Consider the following 20,358-nt stretch of genomic DNA (forward strand, 5'->3'; position numbering starts at 1 on the left):
TTATGCCTTGGCCTTAGATTTTTTTTTGAGACAGAGTCTTGCTCTGCCGCCCAGGTTGGAGGTGCAGTGGCACGATCTCGGCTCACTACAAGTTCCACCTCCTAGGTTCACGCCATTCTCCGGCCTCAGACTCCCCAGTAGCTAGGACTTCAGGTGCCCACCACCACGCCTGGCTAATTTTTTGCATTTTTTAGTAGAGACGGGGTTTCACCATGTTACCCAGGATGGTCTCGATCTCCTGACCTCGTGATCCACCTGCCTTAGCCTCCCAAAGTGTTGGGATTACAGGCATGAGCCACAGCGCCCGGCCTATGCCTTAGCCTTAGAAAAATGTTGTGGTTGTTGTTGCTGTTGTTTGAGACAGGATCTCATTCTTTCTCCCAGGCTGGAGTGCAGTAACATGATCTCGGCTCACTGCAGCCTTGACCTCCCAGGCTCAAACAATCCTCCCACCTCAGCCTCCCAGGTAGCTGGGACTACAGACATGTGCCACCACATCTAGCTACTTTTTTTCTATTTTTTTGTAGTGACAGGGTCTCACTATGTTACTCAGGCTGGTTTCAAACTGCTTAGCTCAAGCATTTCTCCTACCTCGGCCTCCCAAAGTGCTGGGATTACAGGTCAGGTGTCAGCCACTGCACATGGCCAGAAATTTTGTTTTCTTAAATCAACTTATTTCTTAGCTTCCTATTTTCAGAGGAGGAAGCTAAGTCAATATAGTATAAAGGAGGGGAAAGACACAAAATCATTATGCCAGTAAGGCCCTATTTTCAGTCTTCTACTTCCCCAGGCCTCAGAGATTTAGATTTGACAGAATCTTTTTCAAACACTCCACTACAATTCCCTATAGTGCTATTTTAAGATGTACAAAAGAAAGCATCAGGAAATCTTGTTTGGCTAGTGCCATTCTTAAGAAAAATCTGCCACTTCGTTTTTTTTTTTCTAAAAATGGGTAATTCCAATTCAAGGAGTTACATATATATGTAAAAACTTGTAGCATAATTAAATTTAAAAGCTCTTCTTAGCTCAAACAAAGTTGAAACAGATTCCCTATTTTACACTAACAATATCAACTTCAACACTGGATAATTACTGTTTGTTTAAAGTTAGTAGCTTAAAAAATAGAATCAATATGGTACCATTTCATTGAATCTATGACGGTATCCATTGTAAGATGCATCATTTTTATTTTTGTACTACTCAAACAAAACAATGCTGGCAATTAAGCTATGATTTAAGGTTTTATGTCTTGAATTTTTTACCTTATATTTATGGAAACAGACCTTCACACAGAATTTTATCATATACAGCTCTCATGTAAACATAGGAAATATAAGCATCATAAACTTATTTCTAAAACTTCATAGAGTTCGAATCTTATGAACCACTTTTCTTTTTTTTTTTTTTTGAGTCAGAGTCTCACTCTGTCGCCCAGGCTGGAGTGCAGCAGCGCAATCTTGGCTCACTGCATGCTCCACCTCCCAGGTTCACACCATTCTCCTGCCCCAGTCTCCCATGTGGCTGGGACTACAGGCGCCCGCCACCATGCCCAGCTAATTTTTTGTATTTTTAGTAGAGACTGGGTTTCATCGTGTTAGCCAGGATGGTCTCGATCTCCTGACCTCATGATCTGCCCACCTTAGCCTCACAAAGTGCTGGGATTATAGGCATGAGCCACCACGCCCGGCCCATGAACCACTTTTCAACTCAAGAGTCATCAATATCCATGTTTTCCTATACATTATCATTCTCTGTGCCATGAGGAGATAAGTATTTCTTAGAAGTACTCCATTTTTGTCCCTAATATTTTCTTCAAGCAAGTTTTGATGATGTCATTTGACATCTCACCAGCTGTCAAAGGAAGATTTTTGGACAATAACCAGGACTGATATTCCTTTCTCAAATGGTGGCAAAATTGATTTGTTAGTTGAACACTAAGAGACTACACTTGGCCAGTATACTACTAGGAGAAACAACCAAGTATGTACATTTGCAGACAATGTGAAATACATTACTACTGCTACCTGGCTGATAGCAATTGTTAACATACTGTCAACGCTATGAGGAATCCCAATCAGAGACATTAAAACGTTAGGGGGAAAGGCACATCTCATGAGTATTTCATATTATGCAAAGAAAGAAGATCCCATTTGGGACTGGGGTTTTTCTTCACTGTTCTCTCATAGATGAATCACTAAGATACATATCTACACATAAAATCAATTAAGTTTTTAAAGATCATTATCTGTTTTTAGTAATTAACAAGGTTTATTTTGATTTTAATTTTCAAAACAACATATAAATATGGACAAGGCATCTAGTATAAGCTTAAGATTTTCTGGCTTAATGGATGATCTTTTGCAGAACTGTGTGGTTTGGGCAAGGTAATTCCAAACATGCTTTTTCCCCCCCTAGGTTCCAGGCAGTATCCTTAAAAGATGCTCTTTGATCAGCTGGATTTTGGACTTGCAAATTCTCCCTAATTTAATACCTAGTTACTATAAATCAAAACTAAAAGAAGGATAACTATAACTATAATTCAGGATAGTCTTCCATCACTCCCAGGTTCTTTGGTTTTTTTTTTTTTTTTAGAGCCAAAGCCTTGTTCTGTTACCCAGGCTGGAGTGCAGTGGTGTGATCATAGCTCACTGCAGCCACGGACTCCTGGACTCAATCGATCCTCCTGCCCTAGCCTCCTGAATAGCTGGGACTATAGGCTCATGCCACCATGCCCAGCTAATTTTATTTTTGGTAGAGATGAGATCTTGCTATTTTGCCCTAGATGGTCCTGAACTCCCACCCTCAAGTGTTTACAAGTATAAGCCACTGTGCCAGGCCAAGACTCTAACTTTTTTACGTAGCAACTGGCAGGTCACTTTTGATTAGATCTAAATGATATAAAAAACTTAAAAACTAATCAAATAAAAAACTTTTAGGGCCTGGTACAGTGGCTCACATCTGTAATCCCAGCACTAAGGCCAGGAGTTCAAGACTAGCCTGGCCAATATAGTGAGACCCTGTCTTTAAAAAAAAAAAATTATTATTTTTTATTTTTATTTTTTAAGACAGAGTCTCGCACTGTTGCCCGGGCTGGAATGCAATGGCACAATTTCAGCTCATTGCAACCTCCGCCTCCCCGGTTCAAGCAATTCTCCTGTCTCAGCCTCCTGAGTAACTGGGATTACAGACGCCCACCACCACGTCCGGCTAATTTTTTGCATTTTTAGTAGAGACGGAGTTTCACTATGTTGGCCAGTCTGGTCTCAAACTCCTGACCTTGTGATCCACCCGCCTAGGCCTCCCAAAGTGCTGGGATTACAGGCATGAACCACCATGCCCAGTCTTCTACAAAAGATTTTTAAATTAGTTGGGCTACTTAGGAGGCTGAGGCAGCAGAATCACTAGTTGGGCTACTTAGGAGGCTGAGGCAGCAGAATCACTTGAACCTGGGGGGTGAAGACTATAGTCAGCCAAGATCATGCCACTGCACTCCAGCCTGGGCGACAAGAGCGAAACTCCACCTCCAAAAACAATAAAATAAAATAAAATAAAATTAGCTGAGCTTGGTAGCATATGCCTAGGAGTTTGAGGTTTCTGAGCTATGGCTGAGCCACTGCAATCCAACCTATGTGACAGTGAGACTCTGTCTCAAAAAAAAAAAAAAAAAAACCTTACCATGAGCTTTAAAAGTCTTCATATTCTTTGCTGCTCTACTTCTTGGACTCTATTCTAAATAAAACAGTTCAAACTGAGAAGAAAATTTATGCTCCAAAGCATTAATCTCAGCCCTGTTTATAAAAGCAAAACTTTGAGAAAACTCTAAAAGTCCAGCAGTGGATGGTGGAATCAGTTAAGGAAGTGTGTGGTCTTCAAATTTTTTTATTTAGAATGTAAAAACATATGAAGGCACTTAAGTTATAATGTTAAGCTAAAAGCAGGATAAAGATCATTATGCACAATATAATCTCAATTCCAATAAAACATGTAGAAGAAAAAAAAAAAACAGTAGAATAAAGAAACCAAACTGTTAACAGGTTTTTGCTGGGTACCCAACAGGTAATTGTGTGTTATTCTTTTCTGGGCCTTCCAATTTTTCTGAAGCAAGCAACTATTATTTTTTTAATCAGGGTCAAAAATTAAGGCACAACAGCTGAGGTTCAGAGAAGTTGAATGATTTGCCCTAAAGCAGAAGGTAGTAACAGTGATGACTAAAAATCTCCTCAACCCTAGATCCAAGGCTTTCCATTCTGCCACAGGTTCAACCGAAGAATCACCTCCAAGTATCTACACTTCCTAAATCCCAGTTGTCCCCATTAATTTTCCCAAGTAAATTTTACCTAGTTCAAATTTATTGCCTTTAAACATTGAAGGAATATCAATGTGACTAGTTCATTAAAAATTAGCTGGCACAGGCCAGGTGCTCATACCTGTAATCCCAGCACTTTGGGAGGCCAAAGTGGGCGGATCACCTGACATCAGGAGTTCAAGACCAGCCTGGCCAACATGGCGAAACCCTGTCTCTACTAAAAATACAAAAACTAGGTGGGCGTGGTGGCACGCGACTGTAATCCCAGCTACTCAGGAGGCTGAGGCAGGAGAATCACTTGAACCCGGGAGGCGGAGGTTGCAGTGAGTCGAGATCACGCCATTGCACTCCAGCCTGGGCAACAAGAGCAAAAGCTTGTCTCGGAAAAAAAAAAAAAAAAGAAAAAGAAAAAAACTAGCTGGCACAGTGACACACGCCTGTATTCCCAGCTGCTAGGGAGGCTGAGGCAGGAGGATCACTTCAGCACAGGTGTTCCAGGACACAGTGCTGGGAAACATAGCAAGTTCCCCATCTCAACAAACAAACAAATATACTGTAAAACTGACACTAGTATGATGCATGCTTGCAAAAAACAAAAACAAAAACAAAAAACCACAATTCTTAAGTTGTAAACTAATCTGTGCAAAAAGCTCAAGAAATTAGATGAGTCAAGATTTTACCTCTGCCTCACAAGTCATATCTAGGGCAGTATGCAATCCATTCTGAGCTGTTTATAGTCTTTATGGGCTATTAAAAAAAAAAAAAAAGCCAAGTAAGAGAAGAAAGGTAAGGCAACCTGTTGAATCTTACATAATAAAAAGTAAAATGACAAAGTACGCCTGACCAATTCCACAAACTTTTTGCAAATCATCTGAAACAAATACAGTTTATAACTTTATATGGAGAAATCATGAAGAAAAAAATTGAACCAGCTATACTGGCAGTCAAGATAAACCAAATGTGAGTTTCTCTCTTTGTCAGTATAGGCTAAGAGTACATTAGCAGCAGGCAACTGGTCTGTGAAGATAACTTTCAGAATAAAAAAGAACAAATCAGTTCTACAATCAGAGCCCCACTTCAACTTGGCAATTAACACTGACATAAAATCCATGGCAGAAGTGTCATCCAGGAAAAGGAGATCTAGACCTCTTCTGCTTTTCTTCTTTGGGGGCCATGTTCAGCTGTAAAGACACATGAAATGGTGCAACTGCATTTCTAAATGAGCAATAATTCAAAAATGTTTCATTCTAAATAGTGTCCAACCAGCAACACCGTCTTAAACCGTTTAAATTATCGTGTAAAAAGACTTAGAGATGAAGTTTTCCCTATGTAAGTTACAGCCCCTGCCAACATTTAAAAAAATATAGCTGATTTCATTCTTCAGTACTTAAAACATATTAAATGGTTACATTTTCCAAAACTATCTTAAGCTAGAGCAACCACACCAGCATCATTCCGACGCACAGAACACAGGGCTTTTATTTTGATGAGTTTATTAAGGCCAAGTCTGCAGGGAGCGGCGCAGCAGTCGAGGAGCGGCGAAGGCACCGTCCATCCCTGGCCATACACAGCTCGAGTGACAGCGACCACAGTCACGGGCGGGGAAAGCGTTCTTGGGCTCCGGGACCCGTCACGGGCTTTGCTGTTAGGTCTCCACACACAACCTTACAGCCTCTCCCGAAGAAAAACGATCCATTTCCTTCCCTAACTTGCTGAGCCTCGGAAATCATTAAATAAGACTACCGGGGTTTCTCTCCCTTCTGCATTTTCTCTGAAGAGGTTCTTGGGGAGAAAATTCCAGGGTCGAGATTTAGCACCTCACATTACGGCGATAAAAAACGGCGCCATTCGTCAAATAAAAAGGAGACCCGCGAGCGTACGTGACCGCCCGGCCCACGAGCACCAGCGGCTCGGTCTCCGCCTACGGCCCTTGGCCCAGCCGAGCAGGCCCACGCGGGCCTTGGGCGGCGGGCCCACCCTCCACAACCCGGGGCGCGGCCTGCGACGGGCGGTGACCCAGGGCGGCGGCGGCGGCGGCGGCGCCCACCTGGGCCGGGGCGGGCACCTGCGGGAGCGGCGGAGGTGCCAGACCTGGGGTCCGCCCGCTGGGCTCTCCCTCGTCGCCCACCAGCGCCCGCGCCTCACCTGCGGGCTGTCCTCCAGCGTCTCCTCGATGGGCAGTTTGTCGATCCCCGGCATCGTGGCGGAGGGAGGGCGGCGGCGGGAGATGCAGCGGCCGCCCACAGCTCCCCACGCCGGCCCACCCGCCGCAGCTGACCCCGGCCCGCCCTCTCCGGCTGGCGCGGCCGCCGTCCCCGCCCGCACCGCCTTCTCCAGACGCCGAGCGGCCGTGAGGGAAATCCCGCCCCCTCGGCCTCACTGCCCCGCCTCCCGGCGCGTCCATTGGCTCCCGGGGACGCCCATCCGCTCTGCGGCGGTGGACGGGAGGTTCCCGTGCGCCGCAAGGCGTTCCCGTGCGGCGCAAGGCTCTCCCGTGAGCGCGGGCGTCGGAAGCGGCGGAGGTGGCAGTGGCTGCCATGGGGTGGCCTTCCCTGCACGCGCGTGTTTGTATCTAAATCGCAGGAGACTGTCTCTTCCTCAGCTTGCTGGCGCGAGGAGCCGGAGCCTCGAGTTAGGGCCACACGGGGGAATTTGGGGCGGGTTGACTTTTCCCGCAACATATTTTGTCAGAGACGTTGGAAAAAGCCCTACTGCTGGCGCCTTTTAGTTTCCTCAGATGATAATGTTCCCAACTCCGCTCGAAGCATCCAGTCTTAATCCCCTCCAGCAGAATGGTGCTAACTCAGATGTCTGAGATCCGCACCTGTGTTAATAGGGCTTTCTGGCAAACTTGTGAACGTAGCCTCGAAATTATTTTTCTGGACACTTGAATATCAGTGTATTCAGTTGAAAACATGTGATTTTGTTGCCCGTTTAACAGTTCCTACCCGGCCTCCCAAGGTCAGTCCTTCAGGACTGACATTGCAACTCCAGCTCCCATGTTTCCTTTAAATCACAAAGGAAAACATCTTTTAAAAATCAGGATACACTGGTTAATTATGTTAGTAGCTAATTGGCATTTCCGTTTCATCAAAAAGGTTTGGAAGCTTTAAATAGTTTTAGCCTCTAATTTTACAATAAAGTGAAGCTCAAAGTTGGGAGTTTGACCGGATGAGGGCTACAAGCCCATCCTTTCCTCCTCCCTCTTCATCTTTCCCAGCCTCTCAACCTGGCTCGTTTATGTCTCTGTATAGTTGTAGGCTTTCAACATTATACAGAGAAAATAACAAAGTAATGTCTTCTAAACATCTAGCCATTAATTCCACCAATCCATTCCATTTTCATTCAAGAAGTACCCAGAGATGCTGAGTAAAGATTATTAGCTGCTTGGTTCCACAGATACATGGGAACAAATCCAGAATAGTGGTAGCACAAATCCAAATACAGTAACAAATAGAAGTTATATATTTTAAACGAAAATAGATTTTCCCATGATCTCTTGAAAGAAAGATAAAATTATATTTTTAAAGTTTTGTTGGGTAGACTTGCATTGTAGTTTTACGGAATTATTTTTAGTGTTACAATCTTTAGAAGTTCTCCCCTTAGATTGTTTATCAACTAGTCTCGCTCTCTCGAAGAGTTCTTTAGTTTTTGAGGAAGTTGATTTGGAGGCAGTTCTTACAATGAGTTAAGGGTTCCCAGTGTGTTACAGGTTCTTTTCCTTGATAGCTTATTTCTACTCTGCCAGCAAGAACACCATGCACCCCAGCTCTAAAGAAGGAAGACTTTCAAGGTAAGTGACCTTCCTGATTGAACTGAGTTAGATTTTAAATGAAGGAGAAGAAAGGTTGTGACAACTGTTAAGAATCAGGAGTGAGGAGTGTAAACAATGTATAAGAAAAAAAAAAAAAAAAAAAGGCCGGGCACTGTGGCTCAAGCCTGTAATCCCAGCACTTTGGGAGGCCATGGCAGGTGGATCACCTGGGGTCAGGAGTTCAAGACCAGCCTGCCCAACATGGCGAAACCCAGTGTCTATGAACAATACAAAAATTAGCTGGGCGTGGTGGCGTGCCTGTAGTCCAGCTACTCGAGGGCGGCTGAGGCTGGAGACTCAATTGAAGCCGGGAGGCCCAGGGGCAGTGAGCCGAGATCACGCCACTGCATTCCGGTGTGGGCGACAGAGCAAGACTCCGTCTCAAAAAAAAAAAAAGTTACCCAATTAACTTGGCCAAACCAAATAATTCGAATGAAAAATTCTATTAGGTATTTGAATTATCTGGGTGTGATATTGTTAAGTTAAATGATTTCCTTCTTAGTATGTTATGTACATCTAAACTGTGTTTCTGTAAAGGATTCTCAAGAGACCATTATATTATGGCAGAATGGCAAGGAATTCTTGCCAGACTCGGTTAAAAAATAAAACAGGCTAGGCGCGGTGGGGCTCACGCCTGTAATCCCAGCACTTTGGGAGGCTGAGGTAGGCGGATCACGAGGTCAAGAGACCAAGACCATCCTGGCCAATCTGGTGAAACCCCGTCTGTACCAAAAATACAAAAATTAGCTGGGCATGGTAGCGCGCGCCTGTATTCCCAGCTCTTCGGAAGGCTGAGACAGGAGAATTGCTTGAACCCGGGAGGTGGAGGTTGCAGTGAGCCAAGACTGCACTCCAGCCTGGGCAACAGCGTGAGACTGCATCTCAAAAACAAAAAATAAATAAATAAAAATGAAAAAAATAAAAAACAAAAACAGGTTCACATTCATTTGGATGGAGAGGTAGGTTTAGTCAAATCTAGTTTTAACCTGTTTGTACTAGAATCCAGTTTGAGCCTTCCATTTGGATTCTCTAGCTTTAGGCCACTGTATACCCTGCTCATCCAAAAATATAGTTGTATTTCCTATGTTAAAACATCTCCAAAGCTGCAGAATTCATAGTCATTTTTGATAACCAGTTTAATCAGCCTAAGTTTTGTGCAGTTAACTAAACTCAGTTCATTTTAAGCCAGTTTTCTTTTATACAGGAAATGAGGCTTGTTCAGAGAATGCCTTAAGGGTTACTGGAGACTCATCTGTGGGTAGTAGAGTAAAAACTTTGGGCAACTGGTTAATTTTATGGAAGGCAAGTCAGGATTAAACAACATCCACCAAAGATTTCTTTGAGACATTTCACATCTATCCCTTGAGACATTTCACACGTATAATTTACAACAAAAGGACATACAGTCTTGTAAATAGAGTTGTTAATTATTAGTCTCCTAAAATTATATTTGGCCTTATAATTAGGTTTTTACATGATACTCCTTGAAGTTCTCGTCTGTGATCTGTAATAGGAAAGAATCCAATAACCCAAGTGATGCTAGTTCTTTACTTTTAAAAATTATCCCTTTAGGTCAGTGGTTTCCAAACTTCATGCACACATACAAATCATCTGGGAAGGTTGTTAGAATACAGATTCCTGAGAGAGTTTGGGACGTCCGGCTTCGGAGCAGGAATCTTCATTGGGCCAGCAACTAAAAAGAGAATTAAATATGGGTGATGTTGAGAAAGGCAAGAAGATTTTTATTGTGAAGTGTTCCCAGTGCCACACCACTTAAAGGGAGGCAAGCACAAGACTGGGCCAAATCTCCATGGTCTCTTCGGGCGGAAGACAGGTCAGGCCCCTGGATACTCTTACACAGCCGCCAATAAGAACAAAGGCATCACCTAGGGAGAAGATACACTGATGGAGTATTTGGAGAATCCCAAGAAGTACATCCCTGGAACAAAAATGATCTTTGTCAGCATTAAGAAGAAGGAAGAAAGGGCAGACTTGATAGCTTATCTCAAAAAAGCTACTAATGAGTAATAGGCCACATTTTATTTATTACAAAACAAATGTCTGACTTTTTTATGTGTACCATACACATAATCTCATACACCAGAATTCAGATCATGAGTGACTGACAGAATATTTTGTTGGGCAGCCCTGATTTAAAACTAAGACTGGGGGGCCGGGCGTGGTGGCTCAAGCCTGTAATCCCAGCACTTTGGGAGGCCGAGACGGGCGGATCACGAGGTCAGGAGATCGAGACCATCCTGGCTAACACGGTGAAACCCCGTCTCTACTAAAAAATACAAAAAACTAGCCGGGCGAGGTGGCGGGCGCCTGTAGTCCCGGCTACTCGGGAGGCTGAGGCAGGAGAATGGCGTAAAAACCCGGGAGGCGGAGCTTGCAGTGAGCTGAGATCCCGCCACTGCACTCCAGCCTGGGCGATACAGCGAGACTCCGTCTCAAAAAAAAAAAAAAACTAAGACTGGCTTGTGGTTAAATGAATATGTTCAGTTTTTGAATTTTAATAGTAATTCCAATTCGGTAAATGCTATCACTGTTTACCCCTTCTAAAGATATGATTAGACTTCGTTAGTAATGTTCAACTTTTCACAAAGATGGTGAGTGCCATCTTAAAACTTACTGGAGATTGGTTTTATATTTAGATTTATATAACTGGTTTGTGAATATATTTAAATACTGGGGAAATTCCTTCACTGTCTCAGAACCAAGCAAGATTCACCTGTGTTTTGTGTTCATTTGCCTCTTAAAGGCAAGGGTTGAAGATAAATAAGGTAGCAATGTCTAGAGTTTTGGCCTTAACTATGCCAATTTAATTATAATTCCCTGTATTTAAAATTGTTCCTTTTACTTATTGAAAGGCATTTTAGTGTGGTTTATGTGTAATATTAAAGATGATTCAACACTTCTCACATCTTATAGATCTATAAGGTCACATGCTTTTAAAATAGTAGCAAGTTAAACTTCACTCTTGAATTCTTTACAATCTAAGTCCAACTAAGTTATAATTTAGGACTGTCTTTAAACAGCCATTCAGAAACGTATAAAACTGTAGAACTGTGTATTTGTGATTGAGAATGGTGCTTTTGCCAACTTAAAGGGATTAAAGTAGTGGAGATATACACAAATTTTAAAATTATGTGTGACCACAAGACTAAAGATAATTAAAAAGAAAACCACACACACACACACACACACACACACACACACACACACACAGAACACAGATTCCTGAGCCCTGCTGGAAGATTTTGGTGTAGTAGGTCAGAGTCAGGGCTGGGAATCTCTCCAGTTAAGTCTGAAGCAGGTAATCCACAAACCACATGAGGAAAAACTCTATCCAAGATGGAGAATGATCATTTCCCTTTCCTAGATCACTTTGTATTTAAAATTTTTTTTAAAAGAGTTAGGTGGGCACAGTAGCTCATGCATGTAATCCTAGTACTTTGGGAGGTCAAGGTGGGAGGATTGCTTAAGCTCTGGAGTTTGAGACTAGCCTGGGCAACACAGAGACACCATCTCTACAAAAAAAAAAAAAAAAAACAAAACAAAAAAAAACTTGAAATTAAATTAAAATTTTAAAAAATAGGCTGAGCACTGTAGGCATAAGGCTGGCTTATGCCTGTAATGCCAGCACTTTGGGAGGCCGAGGCAGGTGGACCACCTGAGGTCAGGAGTGTGAGACCAGGCTGGCCAACATAGTGAAACCCCGTCTACAAAAATTAGCCAGATGCGGTGGCAGGTTCCTGTAATCCCAGCTACTTGGGAGGCTGAAGCAGGAGAATCGCTTGAACCTGGGAGGCAGAGGTTGCAGTGAGCTGAGATCACACCACTGCACTCCAACCTGGGTGACAGCGAGACTCAGTCTAAAGAAAAAAAAAATTAACAAAAAATAAATAGTCAAGCAAACATTTAGAAAAGGAATCCTAGGTTCCAGGTGAGGATAGTGAGAGGGACATCATTTCCAGGCTAACAAGCCTGGAAACCACCTACTCACAGATATCCTCTGAAAGACTCCATCAATTTAAAATTCTGGGAAATCCATACTCCTTTTAAAGAGTGTAATGTATAATGCAAAAAATTCTGGTTGTTACTAGTAAATCACTCCTTAGTAGGACTAACTTTAACAGATAATTCAATTATTTTCTTAATACCAGCTGAGATAAAGCAGATTCAGGAAATAGCAGATTTCAAGAAAATTTGGGAACTTGAGTCATTTAATCTATTTTAAAACATTAGCACCAGTAGCAGAGTAGGGGGAAGCTTTGGACAATTGGAGAGTAGAACAAAAAGTTCTGAGGAATGGGTTGCAAAAAGAGGTGGGAGGGCAGTAAGGACCAACTGGTTCTTCATTATGCCACTGCAAACTAGCTTCTGCCTTTGACCTTGGGGGATGTCACTTTTACTCATTGCCACAGCATCCTTAGAATGGGGGGAAATTCTGCAGCTTCAACTTTCTTGACTGTAAAAAGAAAAAACAGAATTCTAGGAAAATTGTATACGCTTTTGTTTATCTATGGTTGTCTTGATTCCTTTTTAGAAGAACACTTTAATTAATTTGTTTGACCAGGCCAAGAACTTTAACACAAAATAGCATCATTCCCCTTCTGTGGGGAGGTAGATGAGAACATGGTTATGAGCTCATGGGCTTGGCCTGTGATTTAAATTCTGGCTCCACTGTTTAGTAGCTCTGTGACTGAAGTCAAGTTACTTAACTTCTCTGTTTCTCCATTCTGTCATCTGAAAAGTGGAGCTTCATACTAGAGAACCTACATTAATAGGGTTGTTAAGATGATTAATGAACTTTTACAGTAGCTCCTAGCACAATAAGTATTCAGTAAATATGAACTAATTATCTCTTTCATTATCAACTATTAAATATTAAAACATTTTACTGCTTTTAAGGAAGCTTTTTTGGTCTCTATCATATTTTTTTAAAAACCAATATTTTTTAAATCAGAAGATTGGGCTTATTACCTTAGAGAATTCTGATGCTATTTTAAATAACATTAGTTACCCTTGCTAATGTTTTATCAATTTGATTTGGGGGCTTTTGAGGCCGAAACCAAAATTTCAAAATCAATAAATATGTACTTTGAAATTCTAGAGGAAAAGTGTACCAAAACAATTACCAAAAGAGCCAAGGTTATTGCCATTTTGAGGTTTTTGAGAGTTTTTTTGGTTTTGTTTTTCTTTTTTTTTGGGCGAGTGGTGAGTGGGTAGAGGTGCCCCAAAGTTAAAAGAAGACTTTCATGATGCTTTCCACACATGGGAATTCTGGAAGGAACAGTCAAATCATTGGGGACAAAATTGCTCATAGACTGGGGGCAGTGGCTCACACCTGTAATCCCAAAATTTTGGGAGGCTGAGGTAGGAGGATCGCTTGAGCCCAGGAATTTGAGACTAACCTGGGCAACATAGTGAGACAGTGTCTCTACAAAAAATTTTAAAATTAGCCAGGTGTGGTTGCACGTGCCTGTAGTCCCAGCTACTTGGGAGGCTGAGGTGGGAGGATTGCTTGAGCCCAGGAGGTCAAAGCTGCAGTGAGCCATGATCTTGCCACTGCACTCCAGCCTGGGTGACAGCAAGACCCTGTCTCAAAAAAACAAAAAAAGCTTTTAGGGAAGTTAATATGTCCTGTTCCTGTTTAATCATTGAAAACATTTTAATATTTTCAGAGCCATAAAGGGCAGTGAAAAACAAAGTAGCAGAATTGATTATACCAGTACTATTTATCCCATGGCTAATGCAAATAAGACTCTCAGGGTTAATTCACACATGCTTCCAAGAACACTAGATGGCGCCAATGATTTAGGATTCAGACTACCTCAGGGAACAGCTGTCTTCATTCAACAAATATTTATTAAATAATGAACAAAACAATAAAAATCTCTGTCATTGTGGAGCTACAGGTTAGTAGATATGGTGGGGAGAAAGACAATAAAAAATAAACATAGTAGTCTTAGAAGTATAGCATATTGGCCGGGCGCAGTGGCTCATGTCTGTAATCCCAGCACTTTGGGAGGCCGAGGTTAGTGGATCACGAGGTCAGGAGTTCGAGACCAGCCTTGCCAATATGGTGAAACCCCAACTCTACTAAAAATACAAAAATTAGCTGGGCATGGTGGCACACGACTATAGTCCTAGCTGCTTGGGAAGCTGAAGCAGGAGAATCGCTAGAACGTGGGAGGCAGATTTTGTTGTGCCACTGCACTCCAGCCTGGGTGAAAGAGTGAGACTTCATCTCAAAATAAATAGATAGATAAATAAGAAGTATAGCATATTACAGCTACAAGGCTGTAGTGAGCTATGATTGCACCCCTGTACTCCAGCCTGGGCAAACCTTATCTTATATAGTAAAATAAAGAATAGTAAGTTAGAATGTCATAAGTGCTATAGAAAGTAGAGTAGCGAAGGCCAGGCACAGCAGCTCATGCTTGTAATCCCAGCACTTTGGGAGGCTGAGGTGGGAGGATGGCTCGAGCCCAGGAGTTCAAGACCAGCGTGAGCAACATGACAAGAACCCATCTTTACAAAAAAATTTTTTAATTGGCTGGGTATGGTGGTGTGTACCAATAGTCCCAGCTACTTGGGAGGCTGAGGTGGGAGGATCGCTTGAGCTGGAGAGTTGGAGGCTGCATTGAGCCATGGAGTAGAGGCTGCACTCCAGCATGGGTGACAGAGGAAGGCCTTGTCTCAAAAAAAAAAAAAAAAAAAAAAAGAGTAGGGAAAACAGAGCCGGGGCAGCTGCAATTTTAAATAGGTTCTTCAGAATGAACTTCATTAAGAAAGTAACACATGAACAAAACCTTGGAGTGGCTGGAATGAGCCCTGGGGATGTCTAGGGAGCAAACATTCCAGAAAGAGAGACCACCAGGGCAGAAGCCATCACCCCTAAGGTAAGAGTGGCCTGGCCTAGTTCAAGAATTGCACAGAGCCCAAGATGACAGGAGAAGAGCAAGCCAGTGGAAAGCCTGAGGAGTAAAGGAAGGGAGAGGAGGCCACGTCAGGCAAAGCCTTGTGCCCTCTATGAGGACTTTGGCTCTTACCCTAATTTTGGGCAAAAACACCTTTAATAAAGGCAGCGATTTGAAACAAATGTTGGGGAAACTGGAGAATTGGTGGTATACTAAATAATAAAATATAGGTGGCCAGATGCAGTGGTTCTTGCCTGTAATCCCAGTACTTTGGAAGGCCGAGGTGGGTGGATCATTTGAAGTCAGGAGTTCAAGACTAGCCTGGCCAATATGATGAAACTCTGTCTCCACTAAAAATACAAAAATTAGATGGGCAGTGGTGGTGGGCACCTGTAATCCCAGCTACTCAGGAGGCTGAGGCAGGAGAATCGCTTGAGCCTGGGAGGCAGAGATTGCGGTGAGCCAAGATCACACTGCTGCACTCCATCCTGGGCGACAGAGTGAGACTCTGTGTCAGAACAAAATAAATAAATAAATGGCAAATTAACTTTGTCTTAAGTAAACTCAATCATTTACGAGATCCTTTGATTTAAAGGGAAAAAGACTACATTAGTGATTTAGCTTAATCACATTCATTATAGACAGGACCAAAAGCAATGTCTTAAGACAATGGGTTTTTTTGGGTTTTTTTTTTTTTTTTTTTTTTTTTTTTGAGATGGAGTCTGGCTCTGTCGGCCAGGCTGGAGTGCAGTGGCCGGATCTCAGCTCACTGCAAGCTCCGCCTCCCGGGTTTACGCCATTCTCCTGCCTCAGCAGCCTCCCGAGTAGCTGGGACTACAGGCGCCCGCCACCTCGCCCGGCTAGTTTTTTGTATTTTTTAGTAGAGACGGGGTTTCCCCATATTAGCCAGGATGGTCTCGATCTCCTGACCTCGTGATCCGCCCGTCTCGGCCTCCCAAAGTGCTGGGATTACAGGCTTGAGCCACCGTGCCCGGCCAAGACAACATTTTTAAAAAGTCATAAAATATGACTTCATGCTCTACTGCAGGGCTACAGTAACCAAAACAGCATGGTATTGGTATAAAAATAGGTACATAGACCAATGGAACAGAGTAGAGAGCCCAGAAATAAGGCTGCACACCTACGACCATCTGATCTCCAACAAAGCTGACAAAAACAAGCAATAGGGAAAGGACTCCCTATTTAATAAATGGTGCTGGGCTATCTGACAAGCCATATGTCGAAGACTGAAACTGGACACCGTTTTTACACCATATACAAAAATCAATTAAAGATGGATTGAAGATTTAAATGTAAAACCCAAACTTACAAAAACCCTGGAAGAAAACCTAGGCATACCATTCTGGACATAGGATCAGGCAAAGATTTCATGATGAAAATGCCAAAAGCAATTGCAACAAAAGCAAAAATTACGAATGGGATCTCACTAAACTTAAGAGCTTCTGCACAGCAAAATAAACTATCAACAGAGTAAACAGACAACCTACAGAATGGGAGAAAATTTTTGGAAACTGCATCTGACAAAGGTCTAATATTCAGCATCTATAAGAAACTTAAATAAATTTACAAGGAAAAAACAACCCTATTAAAAAGTGGGCAAAGGAGGCCAGGCGCTATGGCTCACGCCTGTAATCCCAGCACTTTGGGAGGCCGAGGCGGGTGGATCACGAGGTCAGGAGATCAAGACCATCCTGGCTAATACGGTGAAACCCTGTCTGTACTAAAAATACAAAAAATTAGCTGGGCATGGTGGCGGGCACCTGTAGTCCCAGCTACTCAGGAGGCTGAGGCAGGAGAATGGCATGAACCTGGGAGGCGGAGCTTGCAGTGAGCCAAGACCGTGACACTGCACTCCAGCCTGTGTGACAGAGTGAGACTCCTTCACAAAAAAAAAAAAAAAAGTGGGTAAAGGACATGAACAGACACTTTTCAGAAGAAGTCATGCATGTGGCCTACAAGCATAAGAAAAATAGCCCAATATCATTGATCGTTAGAGAAAAATGCAAATAAAAACCACAATGAGATACCATCTGTAGGGAACTGTAGGCCATCATCATTAGAAAAGTAATGCAGGAACAGAAAACCAAATACCACATGTTCTCACTTACAAATTGGAGCTAAATGATGAGAATACATAGACAAAGAGGGGAACAACAGTCAGAATGGCTGCTATTAAAAAGTAAAAAGATAACACATGCTGTGAGTTTGCAGAGAAAAGGGAACACTTATACACTATTGGTGGGAGTGTAAATTAGTTCAGCCATTGTGGAAAGCAGTGTGATAATTCCTCCAAGAGCTAAAAATAGAACTACCATTCAACTCAGCAATCATATTACTGGGTACAAACCCAACGGAATATAAATCATTCTACCATAAAGATACATGCTTGTGAATGGTCACTGCAGCGCTATTCACAATAGCAAAGACATGGAATCAACCTAAGTGCCCATCAATGGTAGACTGGATAAAGAAAATTTGGTACATGTACACCATGGAATACTATGCAGCCATAAAAAAGAGAGTAAGACTGGCTGGGCATGGTGGCTCACGTCTGTAATCCCAGCATTTTGGGAGGCTGAGGCAGGCAGATCACCTGAGGTCAGGAGTTCAAGACCAGCCTGGCCAACATGGCAAAACCCATCTCAACTAAAAATACAAAAATTAACTGGGCATGATGGCGGGTGCCTGTCATCCCAGCTACTTGGGAGGCTGAGGCAGGACAATCACTTGAACCCAGGAAGTGGAGGTTACAGTGAGCTGAGATCACGCTACTGCACTCCAGCCTGGGCAAAAGAGTGAGACTCCATCTCAAAAAAAAAAAAAAAAAGAGAATGAGATCATGTCCTTTCCAAACATGGATAGAGCTGTAGGCCATCATCATTAGCAAACTAATACAGGAACAGAAAACCAAATACCACATGTTCTCACTTAAAAATGGGAGCTAAATGATGAGAATACGTAGACACAAAGAGACAACAACAGACACTGGGGCCTGCTTGAGGGTGAAGGTTGGAAAGAGGAAGAGGATCAGAAAAAAATAACTATTGGGTACTAGGCTTAGTACCTGGGAGATGAAATGATCTGTACAAGAAACCTCCATGACACAGGTTTAACTATGTAACAAACCTACATGTGTATCCCTGAACCAAAAATAAATGCTAAAAAATAAATACAAATGGGTTTATAGTTTTTCCTCTTCCCTTTCTGAATACTAATGCAGCCTTAAAGCCATTAGGTGCAGTCAGGTAAAGTAGGAGTAGATGCAAAGTGGAGAAGTCACAGGGGCCCAGAACGGGGTGGTGGAGTCCAGGCTGTGTGAGGAGGACATCCCCACAGAGGAGTGGCCTGGTGTGAGGTTTCAGAGCCTGTGCAAGGTGAGGAGTCATCTGTGGAGGGGGTTGTCAGAGCACAAGGATGGTAAAGAGGGTGTTTGGTGGCAGGATGTTGAAACAAAAGTGGGGTGAAGAGGGCACCTGCATGAGAGTGCAGTTTGGAGCCCAAGCATGATGAGGAGGGCTTTTGCATGAGGTGGGAGTTTGGTGCAGGATTTCAGAACCCAAGGGGTGAGGGAAGTACCCATAAAGGAGGGAAGCCTGGTGCAGGGTCTCAGAGCCCTATACCTCAGAGCAAGGTGAAAACAGAGCCCAAGTAAGAAGAGAAGGGCTTTTTAGGAAAGCACCTAGCACTAGCACAGGGGTTGGTCCTCAAATGAAGTAAGGAAGCCATCTCTGTGAGTAAGAGGTGATGGCAATGAAAGTTTGGTTATATACATGGGACAGATCAAGTAAGTAAATATATTGAAGATAATAGAAGCCAGGTTTCTCACTGTCAAAGGGATTACAAATATGGAAAGGGAGAAAATTGGAAAGGGTTCCTCTGGTGCTGAATTGGAATTACAGTATCCATGTTAACTCACAGATTTCAGTAAATATATGGAAATAAATGTAGATATAAACGTGTATATATATCATATGCATGTGTTTCCTAGCTCTTCCACTGAGAGGGCCTAGAAGCAGAGATGCCCCAATGGCAATGAACACACATACGTCCCAGATTTTGCCCTCTAAACACCATTCTCCACTAAAAAGAAACTTGGAGGGCTCCTTGGAGGAATGGCTTATCCTAGGTCCCTGGAACAAGAAAAGAACAAGATGCACCTGGGACATCTTGTTGTGCCAGAAATTAGAAAGTGTTCAAAAATGATGTCAGACTTGAAGGGGACTCCCATTGGCCAAATCTGGGGGAATTTGAAAGTCATAATAAATAATGAGATTATAATCTATTAAAATAGGAAACTGTGAGTCCATACTGATAGAAATAAATGATATAAATAATTCAAAAATTTGATGAGAAACAGTATTTACATAGGCTTAAAGTACCTCCTCCACACAAAATACTCTATTATGAAGGGGAAAAGAGTAACTTTACAGTGGAGAAACCTGGTAGACGCCATCTTAATCAAAATTAAATATCACCAGTAATGGGACATATCAAAATCATGTGCTACCTGATTGGAAATAATGAGAACACAGCATTACTTCTGTGATATTCCTACCAAAGATGCTTAACCTGAACCTAGTCACGAGGAAACATCAGACATAACCTTATTTTTTATTTTTTGAGACAGTCTTACTCTCACCTCGCCTGGAGTGCAGTGACACGATCATAGCTCACTGCAGCCTCGACCTCCTGGGCTCAGGTGATCCTCCCACCTCAGCCTCCCAGGTAACTGGGACTACAGATGCACATCACCATGCCTGGCTAATTTTTTGTGGTTTTTGTAGAGATGAGGTCTCCCTCTTTTCCCAGGCTGATCTCTAACTGCTGGGCTCAAGTGATCTGCCCGCCTCAGCCTGCGGCCTCCCAAAGTGCTGGCATTACAGGTGTGAGCCAATGTGCCCAGCCCAGATAACCTTAAATGAAGGACATTCTACAAAGTAGCTGACTGTAATCTTCAAAAAGTGTCCAGGTCATGAAGGTCAAAAAAATACTGAGGATCTGTTGTTGATTGAATGAGACTTAAGAGACACGATTGAAGACAATGTGTGATTCTGAACTGGATTATTTTACTGTGAAGGATGTTATTTGGGGCAATGAATGAAACTTGAATGGGGTTTGATGATTACATGGTAGTGATATAACCAGTGTTACTTTCTTGATTTTGATGGTTTGATTGTGATTATATAGGAGGAAATCCTTGTTTGCAGGAAAAACACTATTCAGGGTTGATGGGGCATCATGTCAGCAACTACTCTAAATGGTTGGAGAGAGAGAGGTTTTTGTACTGT

At 42.7% G+C, this 20,358-nt stretch overlaps 2 protein-coding genes and 1 pseudogene across 3 annotated transcripts in view; 2 read left to right on the forward strand and 1 right to left on the reverse strand.

Moving 5' to 3' along the window:
• Window positions 1–6,616, reverse strand: part of APPL1 (adaptor protein, phosphotyrosine interacting with PH domain and leucine zipper 1) — a 46,298-nt gene extending 39,682 nt beyond the window's left edge. Inside the window, exon 1 of one of the 2 annotated variants that reach the window (XM_007984691.3) lies at window positions 6,452–6,616. In XM_007984691.3, coding sequence (XP_007982882.2) covers window positions 6,452–6,505 — 54 coding nt within the window. In that variant the 5' untranslated portion in view covers window positions 6,506–6,616. Of the gene's footprint in view, window positions 1–4,986; window positions 5,054–6,451 lie in introns of those variants that run through there. The other variant, XM_073010012.1, reaches the window with a different exon arrangement.
• A 135-nt stretch (window positions 6,617–6,751) lies between these two features.
• HESX1 (HESX homeobox 1) overlaps window positions 6,752–20,358 on the forward strand; it is a 28,537-nt gene continuing 14,930 nt past the window's right edge. The window contains exons 1-2 of the mRNA XM_007984698.3: window positions 6,752–6,874; window positions 8,055–8,099. The gene's annotated coding sequence lies outside the window, so the exon portion shown is untranslated. The remainder of the gene's footprint in view (window positions 6,875–8,054; window positions 8,100–20,358) is intronic.
• Window positions 8,224–10,537, forward strand: LOC140709847 (cytochrome c pseudogene; annotated as a pseudogene).

The sequence above is a fragment of the Chlorocebus sabaeus genome, chromosome 22 (genome assembly GCF_047675955.1).
Source record: "Chlorocebus sabaeus isolate Y175 chromosome 22, mChlSab1.0.hap1, whole genome shotgun sequence".
Lineage (NCBI taxonomy): Eukaryota > Metazoa > Chordata > Mammalia > Primates > Cercopithecidae > Chlorocebus > Chlorocebus sabaeus.